The 17,056-nt window shown below is 50.4% G+C and overlaps 1 protein-coding gene across 1 annotated transcript; it reads left to right on the top strand.

Moving 5' to 3' along the window:
• The first annotated feature begins 392 nt into the window (after positions 1-392).
• On the top strand, positions 393-13,432 carry rap2aa (RAP2A, member of RAS oncogene family a). The gene is made up of 2 exons (XM_030344105.1): positions 393-1,441; positions 11,536-13,432. Exons 1-2 carry the CDS (start codon positions 1,128-1,130, stop codon positions 11,771-11,773), a joined length of 552 nt encoding a protein of 183 aa, XP_030199965.1. The 5' UTR covers positions 393-1,127; the 3' UTR covers positions 11,774-13,432.
• Positions 13,433-17,056: the final 3,624 nt, after the last annotated feature.

Below are 17,056 nucleotides of genomic sequence, written 5' to 3'. Positions count from 1 at the left end.
CACCTCCATTTCAGCCATTACCTATTTAATACCAAGTGACCTCATCAAATAGGCTTATACCAATGGATTGATCTACCTGTGTTATGTAACGCATCTTGTTGGATCCCCTATGTGTCATTGTTAATGCCACCCCGTCCATGTTGAAAAGGCTAAGCGACTGTACACACAGCGCTCTCAAACGTCGGACAGCGGCTGGCTGCAGCGTTACCATGGTAACATCATCCGGTGCTCTTTGCTCCTCATGGAGACACATCCTCGAGCTGCCACGCTGATTGGATGAGCGTGCCTTGGATGTCACCGGGGCAACCGAATGATGGCGAGTTTAACACATGAACGGAAATGACTGCGTCATTCTACTGGCTGCCTGCGTCTGACAGCCGCACAATCCCGGCTGAGGTCTGAAGCGAGGGGATGCTGCTATTGGGCGACGCGCGCATCTTTCTCCAGGAGGGGGAGGGCCCCAGATCTCCACCGCGGTACGGGAGCCGAGTGGGGACCGGGTGGTTTTCGCAGCAGCGCTGGGTCTCCGCCCGAGAGAGCACGGCGGCGGGGGTTGTGTTGGTCAACGAAGACGGAGCCAAGACGTGCGAGAGATGGTGAAAAAGAAACAAAGAGACGCAAGTTTTTGCACTAAGCTTCGATTACGCACATGCTCGTTGACCTCACGGCAGGCTGCTTGCAGGCTTCGTTTTCGCTCCCGCAACCCATTCTAGGTGGAAACCGGGGTTTTTTTTGGTTGCAATGTCTTCGATGGAGCAAGTTTGTTTTTTTATCCTGCACAGATGGGTGATCTGAAACACTCCCACGTTTCACTGATTCGGTGAATTTGTATTCCCTCCTAGGTAAATCTGGAACATTGCATCACTGGGATGCAGGCACGGTCGACCCTGTCTGGTCTGCGTGGGGGGAAACCCTACAATGAAACCCGTCTCAGGGCACCGAGGCTTTGTGCTCTGCTGTAGCCCAGCAGCGGCGAGCCAAGATTGAATTATTGACACCCGTTCAACATGGGACATGAATGGTGAACGTGATTCGGCATCATCGTTTTATTAATGCGATTTCAATGTGGCGCGGAGATTGAGACCTTCCGAGCATCTCTTGATTAAACCCCCGGCAGCCAGGGCGCGATGCGGGAGTATAAAGTAGTGGTCCTGGGCAGCGGTGGGGTCGGGAAATCCGCCCTCACGGTGCAGTTCGTCACCGGGACCTTCATCGAGAAGTACGACCCCACCATAGAGGACTTCTACCGCAAGGAGATCGAGGTGGACTCGTCGCCCTCGGTGCTGGAGATCCTGGACACCGCCGGGACGGAGCAGTTCGCCTCCATGCGGGACCTCTACATCAAGAACGGCCAGGGCTTCATCCTGGTGTACAGCCTCGTCAACCAGCAGAGCTTCCAGGACATCAAACCCATGAGGGACCAGATCATCCGAGTGAAACGGTCAGTAGTCGCACGATGATGGGGGGCAGGATGATGTCAAAGTTTACCATCGGGATATTGGTATGGTTCTTATAACATGCTACAGAGTCAGGCCAGGATAGGGTAAGGGCCGTGTCCTCAACTGTCTGCATGGAGATATGTTATCCTTCAAGGCTAGGCTTTTCCCAACCCTCGTCTTATTTGGGCTTTAGGGTAGGCCGCAATCAAACTTCTTTAAACACAACGACATATACGGCGGCTACAGCATCTAAACCGGATCTTACATCCAATCAGTAACCAGCTTCCGACTACCTCGAATGATCTCCAATGCATCACAGGCTCCTGTATCTCTGTAGTGCTATGCTAATTGACCAGACACCAATTGGCTCTGGTAGACAGTCCGGATCAAAGAGCAGATCAAGGGGTGCATTCCAGCTCAAATCTACCACGGTAAAGCTCCTCTGACGGGGGCTGACATGACAGTGCCCTGGGTGAACTGCATGCGGTCTTATTAACGCTGCTGTGAGCTCCACATTGTTTAGATGGTTGCAACCTCTTGGAAGCATCACCAGTGTGCTCATAGTAGCCAAGATTCAGTGCAACAGCCAGGGCAGCTCTGGCAACGGGGCTATGAAGGCAATGCTGGAGCATTCGGGGGCACTTCCCCCGTTTGGGGAAATTATCCACGCTTCTGTGGGCCGAAGGGTTTCTAGTAAAGAAGAAGAAATTAGGCCATGCTTTTGTAATTAACGAGAGCAAGCTGTCACTCTGCCGCCGATCAGGGAGGTTTTCCAAGTGATGCGCTCTGATGATCTAACGATGAGGTCACTACTGGGGGGGGGGGGGGGGGGGGGGGGGGGAGGCAGGCTGTCTTACACACTGAGAGGTTAGCTAAGGGTGGGAGGAGGACTATCCCATTGTCCTCCTGTCCCATTATCGGAGTTCCCCTGCTGCAGGCGAACCCTCCAGACACAATAACATCCTCACACGAGGCCTATCCATCCCAGCTCAGATCCTGTCTATGCTTTAATGTTGCACTACGACGGGCGTTTGTGTTACGTAACACTGAGGGAGCATCCATCCATCCATCCATTCATGCATGCGTCCATCCATTCATTCAATCATTCATTCACCCACAGTGTCGGTTTGTGTGTTGACCGAGCAGTCTGCTACTCCAGAGATACTCTCTGAGGAAGCTCTCACTGCATTCAACAAACTAATCGTACGTTGGAGCTGATTATTTGACTATAAATGAGACCAGATCCCCGTAGCTCAGCAAAGCGTCAATCGAAAAAACTGAATATGCATTTGGTTTGCGCCGTATCGGTTAAACGCTCTGTAACTATTGACGCATGCTAATTCCTCCTCGACAAAGACACATTGGAGCCGTTCTCAAAGCCCTTCTGATCCCGTGTCTCCTCTCCGCCGTTCCACTGTGGCCGCCGTTGTTTGTGTGCTAATTGAATCCAGCGCTGCCGTCCGACGTCCAGCCTTCATAAACGCGCCCATAAATCCACGGTATGGATGAAGGAATGAGGTCAGCGGGTTTCCACCCTCAGTAGCGCGAGAGGAAGGATAGGGGGACGAGACTAGTGGCCCGACCCTTCCCACTGAAGGGTGAATGGAAATGGACCGTGTTTATACAGCGCTTTTTGAACCAGTGGACACTCAAAGCGCTTTACAATGCTGCCTAACATTCACCCATTCATACACACATTCATACACGCATTAACATACCACGCAAGGCGTGTCAGCCACGCAGGGCGACAGCCAGCTGGTCGGGAGCAGTCAGGGTGAGGCGTCTCGCTCAGGGACACCTGGACAGCTAGGAGGAGCCGGGGATTGAACTAGCAATCTTGTGTGTGTGTGTGTGTGTGTGTGTGTGTGTGTGTGTGTGTGTGTGTGTGTGTGTGTGTGTGTGTGTGTGTGTGTGTGTGTGTGTGTGTGTGTGTGTGTGTGTGTGTGTGTGTGTGTGTGTGTGTGTTGAATAGCGAGAATCGTTCCAACTTCCACGTTTACAGCGCGTAATCATAATGAAAACCAAATCACACCCTATCTGAAAAAAAACTCCTAATAGATGGGACCTTTAGAAGCTTTAGAAATACACTGCAGAGCCCTGATTGTGAAGCGTTGGGAACTGATGATCCAGAACTATTAGGCCTGGTGGGTTGAATAATGCTTCAGAGCGGGCTACTGAAACAAACACAACTCTTCAACAATGGCAGATGTCAGCATTCCATCGCAGGCGGTCTTCGCCCGGTGGTTATTCCCCAAGTCATGGTCGATTCCCCACATACATAACAGCGAGTGATTTTCAGGAAAAATAGTCTTTTGGCACCAATGCTGCATTTGAGTAAAATATACTTAATAAAAGCCAGCGTTAAAAGGCGTGTTAATGCATAATGGGCGACTTTTAACCTAATTAGGTCTAAAAATGCTACCAGATACAAAGCCATGGACTGCAGATAAACATGTCTACTTAGTTGGATAGGTGCGTTTTATTCCAGTTATGCAGCAGTTATGTCATTAGGGCTCCTTTAGGATCTCTTAAGGCTCTTCCTTTCAGTCTCTCCCTCTTTATCCCCAGCTGGGAGGAGACAGAGCAGAGATCCGCTTCTGAATGGACGAGCTGCCGCTTATCATTTTTCAAGACGTGGTTTGCACACCAAAAACACAGTGTAGGTTCTGCTGCTGCATGCTGGGATACGGTGTTATATCATTTACTGGAGCTCCCAAGCATTCGCCTTGATACTGTTCCGTAGGGTGGGGGTTAAGGTTGGTGGCTCCAAGAGGAGGGGTTTGTGAGGGGTGTGGTTCCAGTAGTGGCCAGTCCTGGTTGGGAGTCACCCTCTTTCCAACACGCGACATAACGTGATTAATAGGTCAACGCGGGGTTTGCATTAACTCATGTATTGTGTGGAAGGTGTGACGAATTGTTATGAATTAGGTTGTCCTGGCTACACAACCACCGGAGCAACTCCCATGTTTTTTCTCGTTGGCCACAATTATGCCCATAGCCAGTGTTACTAATCCGGATCGCGTGTCCAATACTGGGGAGATAAAGGAGTATTGTATCGTCCCGCTCAGCGTCCCGCTACCAGAGCTCCGTCGCATTTTCCTCCACCTCGCTGGCCCGGACACGATCAGAGGCTTCCAATGTTCCCCCGATGCCTAAACGAAGAATAACTAGCTCAACCCCTCGTATACAAGAGAGCAGCTTTCACATGGTTAATAATAGATGCCGCCATGTGAAAGATGCTGTCTCCTACGTGTAAGCAGTTGGCTCTCCTCTCGCTTACGCATTCTTGGGTTGAAATAAGTGTGGTGAGGAGGTCGTAAGAACGAGAAAACGTGCAGGCACGGAAAATAAACAAATGCATACCCTGCTGAACTTCTTTACGATGATTTGGCCACTTTCAGATGGCTCCGCAAAATAACGACAATGCGAAACATTGCTTATGGTTGGTCAGAAAACACAATACTGCAGAAAACACAATGCTTTATCCCGATTGGCCAGTAACGTTCCATGGGTGTACATTAACGGTACACTTCTGCACTTCTGCAACAGTTGTTATTGAATCAATATGCTACAAATCAAACCACGAAACAGCCAAATAAACTTGTGACCAGATATTCCCTTGAAAATAATTAGATTTCAGCTGATAATGTAGATAAAATAATACAATGGCGATGCATATGGAAGTATCTAATACTGGTGGTAACTGTGGTATAAGCAGAATGAAACCACTCTGGGCGGTGTCCGGTTATTGGAAGGTAATGTACTTTGGCATCACCACCCCCGTCATACATTATTTTCCGATAACTGCCCACAGCATCACAGTTTATTCCTTCATTATTTCCACAAGTGGATTTCTGATTTCCCATCCAGGATAAAATATTCTGCAAAGAACATCCTCAGTCTCGGCCAGCCGGAAATAAGTCCACTTCTTTCTAAGTATGCTGCCCACTTCAGACCCCCATCTGTCCCCCCCTCGGTGCCAACCTTACCCCATACACGCACGCGCGCACGCAACCGGGCGCGCACGCACGCGCGCACACCTATCCACCACGGTGCTGCTGTCTCCGTCTCCACTCGGCTTTGCCCTGGGTCCTGGATGCTGTTCGCACGGTGAACTCGTGTCAGGTCCCATCAGCGTCTGCGGTCGGAGTCCTAGACGGGCATTAGCTCGGAGGCCAAGGGTGTTCGGGATTAGCGACCTGCGCGCCCCACGCCCGCACCTCATCACGGCTACAGGAGCTGTTGGCGTTGCGCAGGTGATGTGTTTTGACAGCTACCCCGGCATGAAGGTAGCTGTTTCACATTAGGACGCTCGATCGATAGCACATGGAGAGGAATGTGGGAAACGTGTTTTTAAGGGGAAGAAAGGAACTGTGCACATGGCATCGGCATATTGTTCTGGTTAATATTAGGCACATGTCTTTGTGTTATGAGTTATGGCGGTTTATACAAGGGTTTAACACCGAGCCGTAGAAGAAGACCTTTCAGTCTCACTTTAATGGACCTCATGTTGTTTTAGGAGATAGCAGTAGATTCACCTGTACTGGACCTTCTTATAAGGAAACGGGTTAGAGTTAAACTAACACACATATACACACACACACACATAGGGTTACCCTAACCCTAACCCAATAATAAGTAAGGGATTTGGGGGTTTTCAATGTGACCTTTTTCTTTTTTAATACCTCCCTAGTAGATATGGTTTCGTCTGTACATTATTTTGCAAACCATAAATTGCAAAGCATGTTGGATGTCGATGAACTGCTTTTAAAATAGCTGGCGTTTCATTCCAGACCCAGGGGGCCCTCGCAATTTCAAGATACAAATCAGTATTCCTTCAGTGTTTTAGTGTGTGTGTGTGTGTGTGCGTACATGTCTTATATTTTCTTGTGATTTATTGAGTTACTCAAGCCCTGTAATTACCCAGGCCACCCAGCGCGGTGGGGAACGACGTTCCTCGTCTGTTTCATTACGAGCTCACGCTCACGCCAGCTTGTCCTGCTGTTACTGTCACCAGTGGAAGGCTGGGGTCGGCCATAATGGAGAAAGTGGACATTCCTGTGAAACAGAACATCAGTGATAAAACGACAGTAACGCACTGAAGTAACTTTGAATCTGTGGATATATAAGCAATGGAGAGCAAGCTTTAAAATCATGAAACAAGGAGAAAAATCAGGAGAAGGAGGGACAGCCAGTAGGGAATACGTTTTCCTGCTAATTCACCATTAATGATGGTGTATTGTTAAAGAGTGATTTAACCAAAGTGTTGATTGCAAAGAAATGGGCCCACCAATAACTGTTCTCCCTCGAATCAATTGTGCTTGACTGAATTGTGTTCCTGTCTAATTTATTTCCTTATTTTATGGTTTAGCCAGAGGACTTGGCTCGCAGTCATTTATGGAAAATAGATGTTTAGTAAGTTTATTGTTTTTACATTCACTCAATTCATATTTACCCACTCATGCTTTTAATCTAGAAAAACGTCATAAGCCATATACAGTCGATTGGAAGGCAATCCCAAAAACAAGTCAATTGTGAATCGACAACACACCGGTGTGTGTGTGTGTGTGTGTGTGTGTGTGTGTGTGTGTGTGTGTGTGTGTGTGTGTGTGTGTGTGTGTGTGTGTGTGTGTGTGTGTGTGTGTGTGTGTGTGTGTGTGTGTGTGTGTGTGCTGTGGGCCATTGTGTAGAACCATGACCTTGAAGTCTGGATCCAACGAGCGAAAACAGTCTTGTCGCAATGCCCTCGTGGTTCTGCTCGCGACCTGTTTGACTGTTCTGCTCGAGCAGCCCCGATCTCTGCTTCTGTACTCAGAGGGAGCTCGTACGTCCTTCCCTGAGTCGGCCCAACCGGCTCACCTGAGTCATAGAGCAGCAGCAGCCCCTCCTCACAGACCGCCCTACGGCAGGGACCGGTGGAAGCCATTTATCTGTCCTCCTGACGGCTCCAGAAGCCATACGCGGGCCGTTCCAGGGCGACTGCCGAGTCCTGCCAGATGCCCGCCGTCCTTCGAGCGATGAGCCGCTTCGTTTATTAAACGCACCGAAAGAGTTATGGAAATGATGATAATAATAACATCATATCTCAACATCTCCATTCTTGTAAAGTTTGTATATGCGGGAGTTTATAACGTTATACGAAGACGATGTCATTTTTAATAAAATTAATCTGGGGTATCAGAATTTAGAAAATCGATCAATTGTATGCATTGGTGTTGGTGGCAATATGATGTTATAACATTAATACACAATAAATCCCATAATATTGTGTCGGTATATTGCCTATGTCTCTGGGCTGTTTGACTCTAAGATACAGACGATACCTGGGACTGGACATCCCGGAGCAGCAGATGGTCCAGAGACTGTCGTGTGACCACCACGACCTTCTCTACACCCTACCCCACATACCCCACCCCCCTCCCCCCCCCTCACAACCCAGACCGCACCCCACCCCACACATCCCCCGCTCCCAACCCAACATACCCCACCCCCCTCACCCCACCCCCCGTACCCCACCCTGGCCTCAGCGAGGCCTCCATCAGGTGACGTAGCATGCATTATAGATTAGCTGTGTCTGGGCGCTGAGAGGGTGTTTGAAGTGAGCGCGCTCCAGTGCCCGCAGACCGCAGACCCCGGGCCGCCCTAGCTCAGCGCCTCATTGTGCGGGGGCCACACCGCTCTGCCGCGGCCCCGCCCACTCCAAGGCCTGAGCTGGCAGTCTGGGGGCTGAGGCCGGAGGTCTGTGGCTGGGATACGCACGCAGCAGAGCGGCCCCCCCACCGGGCCGGGCCCCCCCACCGGGCCGGGCCCCCCCACCAGGGTGGGCGGCACCGTGTGTTCAGTGTGAGAGTCCACACCCTCGGCGTCCTTGCAGCACATCTGTCGTTGTTTCTCTTTCCCCCCTCCTGCACCTAGAATGTGCAGCTCCCTGCTCGGCCCCACGGGCCCCCCCCTCCCCCCCCCCCACGGGCCCCCCTGCTGCCCCCCCCCCCCCCCCCCCACGGGCCCCCTCCTCCCCCCCACGGGCCCCCCTGCTGCCCCCCCCCCTCCCCCCCCACGGGCCCCCCCTGCTGCCCCCCCCCCTCCCCCCACACACCTCCTGGGACCACAGGGTCCCCTTCCTCTGATTAAAGTTATTTATAGAAACCGCTCGTTTGGAGCCAGATGACGATTCCTCCTTCCTGCTTTTGGGCTTTTAGTTAGACTCAATCCACTGCTGTTTATGTTTGTGGAGCTTTGTAGCACTTAATGGATATGAGATATCATTTTACGAATTATATGGAGATGTATTGGTCCAATGCTGTTACATGTTGCCCTCACAGCTTCCATTAGATGTTTTCTTGTTATTCCCAGTAAGCACGAGGGACGGGGGGGAGGCTGTGATGGGAGCGGTGGGTGGGAGGGAGGGCGGGGCCCCGTAGACGCCGCTTTGGGGACGTGTTTATCTCCCCCTGTGATTGGTATCGTTCCTCCGGAGGGACGGGCTCGGCTTTCCGTCCTGTTGGGAGCGATACGCCCGAGCGGACCAGCGCGGCTTCACACCCCGGCCCCCTGCAGCCTTTAATAAACAGCCCCGGCTAAATATAGAAAACACAGACTTTCAAATGTGAAAAACATAATTATGGGCTTCCCATCGAAAAACGGGAATGTAGTAAAAGGTTCAAGTCGCTCGCTCTGAGGAAATGCGGTCTGGAATAGTTTCTCAGCAGGACTTGTGGCTTTCGACGTATGCCTATTTATGGTCGGGAATGCGATGACCGGGCTGTAGGTGAAACAACGTCCAAACACAGAAGCACAGCGAACTGTTTATTTAAACCATCGGTCGTCTAAATGGTTCCTACCGACACTGCTGGCAACAAGGGACACAGGACATCATCTGTTCCTCCGTACATTTACATTTAGGGCATTTAGCAGACGCTTTTATCCAAAGTGACTTGCAGCGGTTAATGCACACATTCACACACCGATGGCGGAGTCAACCACGCAGGGCGACAGCCAGCTCGTCAGGAGCAGTCAGGGTGAGGCGTCTTGCTCAGGGACACCTCAACACTCCGGGGAGAAGCCGGTGATCGAACTAGCAACCTTCCGGTGACTATTCAACCCGCTCTACCTCCTGAGCTAAGCCTTACACTTCCATAGGCCGAGACGCAGGTCAGTGAAGCAATGGTTAAGATATCACTATGGGCTCTCAGTTGATCATTAATTCATGAGTAAATCACCATAGGTCCAACATGCCCATGCAAGTTTGATGAGGGGCTGTGCAAAATGTAGCCTGACCAGATATTACACTCATCTCTACAGAGTGTACTCTGTAGAGATGAGCAATGCTTTGTTGTTGTTGTATTTGTATTTGAGTTGCATTCGACCGCAAGTGTCAAGAATCAACGTTAAATGTTAAATGTTCAGCCCATCTACTGTTCTCCTGGCTGTCTTTGTTGTGTACGGGGAATGGGTTAAACTAGCAATTGTTAATGCTTGGCACTTGTTTCTATGAACATCCTTTGTGTAACGACAGCGATACACTGTTGTTTCTCTTTCTTCTGACAAATGTACTTATTGCAAGTCGCTTTGGATAGAAGCGTCTGCTGAACGCCCTAAATGTAGATGTACTGTGCTTTGCCTTGGAACTGATAACACAACACTACTCCATGTAGTACACTCATGTGACACTTAAACTTGAGAGAAATGTGACAGTCTCCCCCCAAACTTTCTTCTCTTCTCTTTCTCAAACAAATGAATAATTGAGCAGCATGAATATTGTAGGCTGCGCCGACAGGCATTCAGAAGCTCTAAGGAGACGGAGAGGTGTCTGACCCCGATCTATTGATCGCTCCGCGTGGCTCCAGACTACAGCGTTCTGACACACGCAGTCGGGCTCGCGTCGGCCACATCAAACCACGACAGCCCAGCCGCGAGGACCTGGCGGCTGCTTTCTGATCAGGCAACATGTCTAGACGGCTCACCAGAGAAAACTCAGAGCGCCAAAATACACTGGCTGTCAGTGTGTCACTCCTGGAGACCCTTAGCAAGGCTATATATATATATAACCACACACACACACACACACACACACACACACACACACACACACACACACACACACACAAAGACACACTCACTCACACACACACTCACACACACACAAAGACACGCACACACACACACAAAGACACACACACACACACACACACACACACACACACACACACACACACACAAAGACACACTCACTCACACACACACTCACACACACACAAAGACACGCACACACACACACACAAAGACACGCGCACACACACACACACACACACACACACACACACACACACACATAGACACACTCACTCACTCACACAGTGTTGAATACAAGTCTATATTGAACTAGTTTGTGAATAATGTAATGAACTGCCTCGAGATTTAAGGCAAAGAAATTAAGTACAATACAAGTTCAAAGGATTCCGGCCACATCCTGTTCTCGGTGGGGCGGGCCGCAGCGGATTGCTCACTTCCTGCCACCCACTGGGTCACGTCCCAGCCCGGGGTGTCGTGCTGGTATTTCGGGAGCAGATGGGCCGGAGTGATCCACTGAGGCCCGGGCCCGTCTGAGGGGCTGCGTCACACGCGCACGTTCTCACCTGAAACTCTCTGTGTTCTCTCTCTTTAGTACGGAGGCCCTGAAGTGCAGAACACGACAGCATATCAGAAAGCACCACAGCAAATCAGAAAGCACCACAGCAAATCAGAAAGCACCACAGCAAATCAGAAAACACAACAGCATGCGACCGACTCAAACGAATGCTCTAATGCTTTTGTGTTCGGTGATTTTCTTTTGTGTTTTCTGATGACGCCCTTGCCCACACACACACACACACACACACACACACACACACACACACACACACACACACACACACACACACACACACACACACACACACACAAACTCTACCATCCCTGAGTACATCAACTCGACCATTTACCATCGTTTTACGTATCTGAACCGACCACAGAAGCGTCGCCTTGTGTCCTCCTGTGGTTCATTCTGCCGTTCCTCCTGGCTCACCCTGGCTCTGGTTCCTCTGTGTCCGCTCCGCAGGTACGAGAAGGTGCCGGTGATCCTGGTGGGGAACAAGGTGGACCTGGAGAGCGAGCGGGAGGTGTCGGCCAGCGAGGGGCAGGCCCTGGCTGAGGAGTGGGGCTGCCCCTTCATGGAGACCTCGGCCAAGAGCAAGACCATGGTGGACGAGCTGTTCGCCGAGATCGTGCGGCAGATGGACTACGCAGCCCAGCCGGACAAGGACGACCCCTGCTGCTCCTCCTGCAATATACAATAGCCCCCCCCCTCACACACACACACACACACACACACACACACACACACACACACACACACACACACACACACACACACACACTCATGCACAAACACACACACACTCATGCACAAACACTTGAGTGTGTGAACTCGGAGGCTGAACTACGAACGACCAAAAACAGAAACACTGACTCACGGTTGAACCCTCTGGGTCTGAACTCTTTGGTGCATACAAAAAAGTGATTATTAATATGAATAATATGAATCATTATGATGATGACGATGATGATAATAATAGTAACGATGACATGTTAATAATGAATAGATTGTGAATGAGTTTGTCGGGAGAGAAATCAAACAACGCTAGAAGAAAAAAATAATAGAGTAAAACGTACACACGCCTTATGTTGCTCTGAGTTGTTTTTGTTGAGGGGGGGCGGCTGTCATCTAGAGCTGGGGGGGGGGTCATTCAGAGAGAAGGGTCACATGACGGAATTACATCAAGGTGACTCCGCAATAAGCTAACGGAAACGCTTTCCTTGAAAATCTTAATCTTTTAATGATCTGTGATGTTTTTTTTTTATTTCGTTTTTCATAAACGACACACACACACACACACACACACACACACACCAGTAGCGCGGTGGTGGCAGTGGGCGGGGTCCGTGTTTAAAACATTGACGAGCCTTTGATTTGTGCTCTCGGCTCCTTCAGCGTCTGCCAGCCTCCTCTGGCGGCAGAGAGGAGTGGGCGGTTTGGAACAATCACACAGCGAGCCCAGGAGAGATGTCAGCAGAGGGCCATCCTTTAATAGGGTTCTTTTGGTTGGAGTTCTCTTTCATGTAAGAGTTTAGAGGAGACTAAAGCGAGGAGGAGGTGTCGGGGGGGATTTCACAGCAGTGCGTTATATCGCCGTGGTTCTGCAGTGTTGGGACTCCAGTGGTGGGCAGAGAGAGAGAGAGAGTGGGACTCTTATATATCACACAAGACATGTTTTTATTATTTTTAGGGGGGAAAGCTGTGACAGCAGATTTCTCGACAGAACCTTCTGGGGTTTCTACAGAAACAATCTTCAGAACCGGCCGCCTTACTCTTATTTTGAAGGAGCGTTGGCATTCCCATTAAGAGCCGCCGACTCCTGTCATACTTTCAATTTCGTTTCCCCTCCGGTTTTGCAGAAACAAGCGGGCTGCTAGGGTTTCTAACACCCCAGTCCTCATTCATGTATTCAGAGTATTCAAATTGAGCCAAATGAAACGAGGGTGAGAGCGAAAGGGGCAAAAACAATAAGTGGTAGTGTACATATTTTCTATTGAAAAGTGCCAGTTTGTGTGAAGACACATTGACTCAGAACATGTGGATTCGTCAACTGTATGCATGGCTAGTTCAACAACAAAAAATGAGTTTTTCTTGTTTGAGATTAATATAGGCTGTGGAAACGTGCAAAGAACCAAACCCAACCCACGTATGGCTCTTGACGCTGTCTGACCTGTCCATCATGTGGCCACCCTCCTTCTGACCTGTCCATCATGTTGCCCCCCCTCCCGATCTACCAGTTCCATCCTTGATTTTCTATTTTTTTATGTGACCATTTAATCCTAATCCCCCTCCCTCGATAGATGGTGACACTGTTTCATTTGGCACCTAAACAATAAATAAAAGTGCGTTTAACACTCGACTCGAGAAGTCTTTCAACGTTTCGTGATGTGAGTAGATGACATCTTAAATTTCAATTCTGATTGTGATTCAATTAGGTGCATGGTAACCTCACCACGACTTCTGTCCAGTGGGAGCAAGATCTTATCTAAACTGTCTACTGTTCAGTTCATAGACGTAGAAACGGTCTCATTCGTCTCTCTAATACTGTACTCTCACTTCATGTCCTAAGTATTTGACCATAAGGCGTGCAGATCAAGCAGGAGTGCATCTGATTTTGTGTACGAGTCTCAGGAACAAGTAGAGCAGGACCAGAATGGAAAGAAAGAGCTTGGGGAACACACTACCTTTGTCTTCTGCAACAATAAGCTGTTCAGTGAATACGATTCCATGGCTGTATAGGACAAATACACTGGGAGTCTTAACAGAAGTCTGATAAAGACTGTTTACCGAGTCATTCATATCGTGATAGGGTAACCATCGACACACCTATTGGTACACAGCCTGAGCAGGAAGGCGTTTGGTAATGAAGGATTAATTTTGTGTCGAAGAGAACGATAAATCAAAGTTGGGCAGAGATGTGAAATGACGGCGCCAGCTGTTTTGGAAGTCTGCCCTATCAGAGATCCACCTGGCGGACGGCGAACATTCATTTACACCGTTGATGCCAAGCGTTTTATGGGAGGAAAAACTCAAACCAGTAGTGGGTGTGTGTGTGTGTGTGCGAGAGCGCGAAATAGCATGCATATGTGTGTGTGTGCATGGTGCTTGTGTCTGTGTCTGTGTTTGTGCTTGGAAGGGTGTATTTGTGTGCGGGTGTGTGTGTGTGTACACCTGCTTACTTTTAAGTGTGTGTGTTTGTGTGTATCTCTGTCTCTATGTATGTATGTGTGTGTCTATGTCTGTCTACCTCTGTATGTATGTCTCTGTGTTTGTGTGTGTCTATGTCTCTGTGTGTGTGTGTGTGTGTGTGTGTGTGTGTGTGTGTGTGTGTGTGTGTGTGTGTGTGTGTGTGTCTGTGTCTATCTGTGTGTGTGTCTATGTCTCTGTCTCTGTGTGTGTGTGTGTGTGTGTGTGTGTGTGTGTGTGTGTGTGTGTGTGTGTGTGTGTGTGTCTCTGTGTATGCGTGTGTGTGTGTGTGTATGTGTGTGTGTCTGTCTCTATATATGTGTGTGTGCTTCTCTCTGTCTCTCCATTCGTTCTGTTGATCCAGGGGGGGGGGGGGGGGCAGCAGCCTGGTTACCCCGCCGGAGAGGCGTCTCTGTGGGGGTTATTAGTGACCACCGCTGGCCTCCTCCTCCTCGTCCTCCACACACCGCCATCGTTACCGTCAGGAGAGAGGAGCGGGAACATCGGAAACAGGCGGGAAAGACCGGACACCCCGTAGCTAACGAGAACAAAGTGGTAACCACGGACGCCTGTTCACTCCCGAGAGAGAGAGAGAGAATCTATATTACAGTATATATCGCTCCCATGGTGTTTATTTATCCACCAATAAAGCCAATGTCCGACAGAAGGGATTCTATCTCATTTGGCTCCTCGTCCTGACTTTGCTCTTCCAAACCCATTGTTACTTGTTACTGTGTTCCTGCACCTGCAGAACCGGATGTGTGTGTGTGTGTGTGTGTGTGTGTGTGTGTGTGTGTGTGTGTGTGTGTGTGTGTGTGTGTGTGTGTGTGTGTTTCTTCCTCTGCAGCAGAACGTGATCCCCAGAGGGAGTCGGCCGCGCTCCAACACAACTCGGCCGCGCTCCAACACCACTGGGCTGTGTCAGCGCGCGGGGGGGGCTGACTCACAGCTGTCTGGGGCCACAACACGGGTAGTGTAGGGTTCTGGAGGGCTTTTGGAGCCCTAACACACACACACACACACACACACATACACACACATACACACACACCGCTGCTGGGTTGTGTGTGTGTGTGTGTGTGTGTGTGTGTGTGTGTGTGTGTGTGTGTGTGTGTGTGTGTGTGTGTGTGTGTGTGGGTGTGTGTGTGTGTTACAGTCAAACTGCTCCCATTTCACTCTGTCCGATGTGAAGACGTACAGAGTGGGAGGACTGGGACCAACTGTCCAATCCCCGGACCAGGGGAGTCCTTTGGGGGGGGGGGGGGGTCTGCAGTACACTCCCCCCCAGGAAGCCTGTTAGTGTTTGTGACACTAAACCGTTTCCACATCGCAGGACGCCCTCAGGTGGCGCTCGTCACACTCGTTAGGGCGTTGTGTTCTTACGTACCCGGGTACAGGGGTGGTGGACTTACCTAAACTGGTTGAGTCTACTACCCGCGCCCGGGGACATAGAAGCAGCTGGTTAGATTTGAGTGACACCTGGCTATGTCCTACGATGGCGTCTCTGTGAGAAGGCTCCGTCGTCAGATGAACGTCTGTCCTCGGGATCCACGGCCAAAGCGAATATCAATAACCCATCATCAATCAATGCTCGTTAACTCAAAGACGATGGTATTCACGTTTACCACAAAGTATCTCATGTAGTGGCCTCAGTTTATCTGACCCCCCCTACTCTTGTAGCCACGTGCTAACAGCTACACGCTAGTGTCTTAGCATCGCAGACCTCAGCCTCTGCCTCCTGTAACCCTTCCGTCGAGGTGCAGCGCCGCGGCCTCCGCTGAACACGGGGCTGCGTTGGCAGCGCTCTGTGTCACGGTGCTCTGTGTCTGTCTGCAACATGTTTACACCCCCCCCTCCCCCCCTCTGTCACAGGGCCTCAGGTGGAACCGAGGCCCTGAGTAAATCACCCCTGGCCTCAGGTGGAACCGAGGCCCTGAGTAAAACCCCCCCCCCCCCCCCATCCACCACTGTCCCCTGATCCCCAACACACACACACACACACACACACACACACACACACACACACACACACACACACGCACACGCACACGCACCCCCCCCTGCCCCCATACCTTTGATAACCACAGCGGGGGGAGAATGCGTGGAAAACTCAGATCATGCAGGGGGGGGGGGGGGGATGTCGCCATAATTGGTTGTCATGGCAACACATGAGCTGTCAATTTCACAGTCTAACTTACAGCTGTATCAGGGCGCCCTGTGTGTGTCTGCGTGTGTGTGTCTGTGTGTGTGTGTGTGTGTGTCTGTGTGTGTGGGTATGAGTGTGTGTGTCTGTGTGTGTGTGTGTGTCTGTGTGTGTGGGTAGGAGTGTGTGTGTCTTTACGGGATTTCTCGGCATGGAAGGAAAGACAATGCTTCCACCTCTAGACGATCACCACTAACGGGGATACTAAGAGAGGCGTGAACAGTCTGAGGGTCGAAGGGCGGCTGGTGGAAGGTTTCCATCCCTCAGGCGTTAGAGGAGCTCACCGGACTGGAGATCACCACCGTCCGTCCCGGCTTCACTAAAACATCCGTTACGGAGCATTCGTCCAAACGGCTTCCTCGTACGGATTCTGCCTAAGAGCCTTTAGCGCGTTCACCTCTCCGGTCTCCTGGAATCGATACGCATCGGTCGGTACCGAGTTTACGAACAACACAACAGCGGATCACCACGTGAGTGCTTTAACAAAGTGTCCCGTCACAAACACAACAGAGTGCTTTATTGCTGTTGTTTACCTTCTAGTTCACCTGAAACGCTCCCAGGAAGAAACAGCCCACCGTGACGGTCTCTTGTAGG

The sequence above is a fragment of the Gadus morhua genome, chromosome 20 (assembly GCF_902167405.1).
Source record: "Gadus morhua chromosome 20, gadMor3.0, whole genome shotgun sequence".
Classification (NCBI taxonomy): domain Eukaryota; kingdom Metazoa; phylum Chordata; class Actinopteri; order Gadiformes; family Gadidae; genus Gadus; species Gadus morhua.
This window is presented reverse-complemented; position numbering and strand designations above follow the sequence as displayed.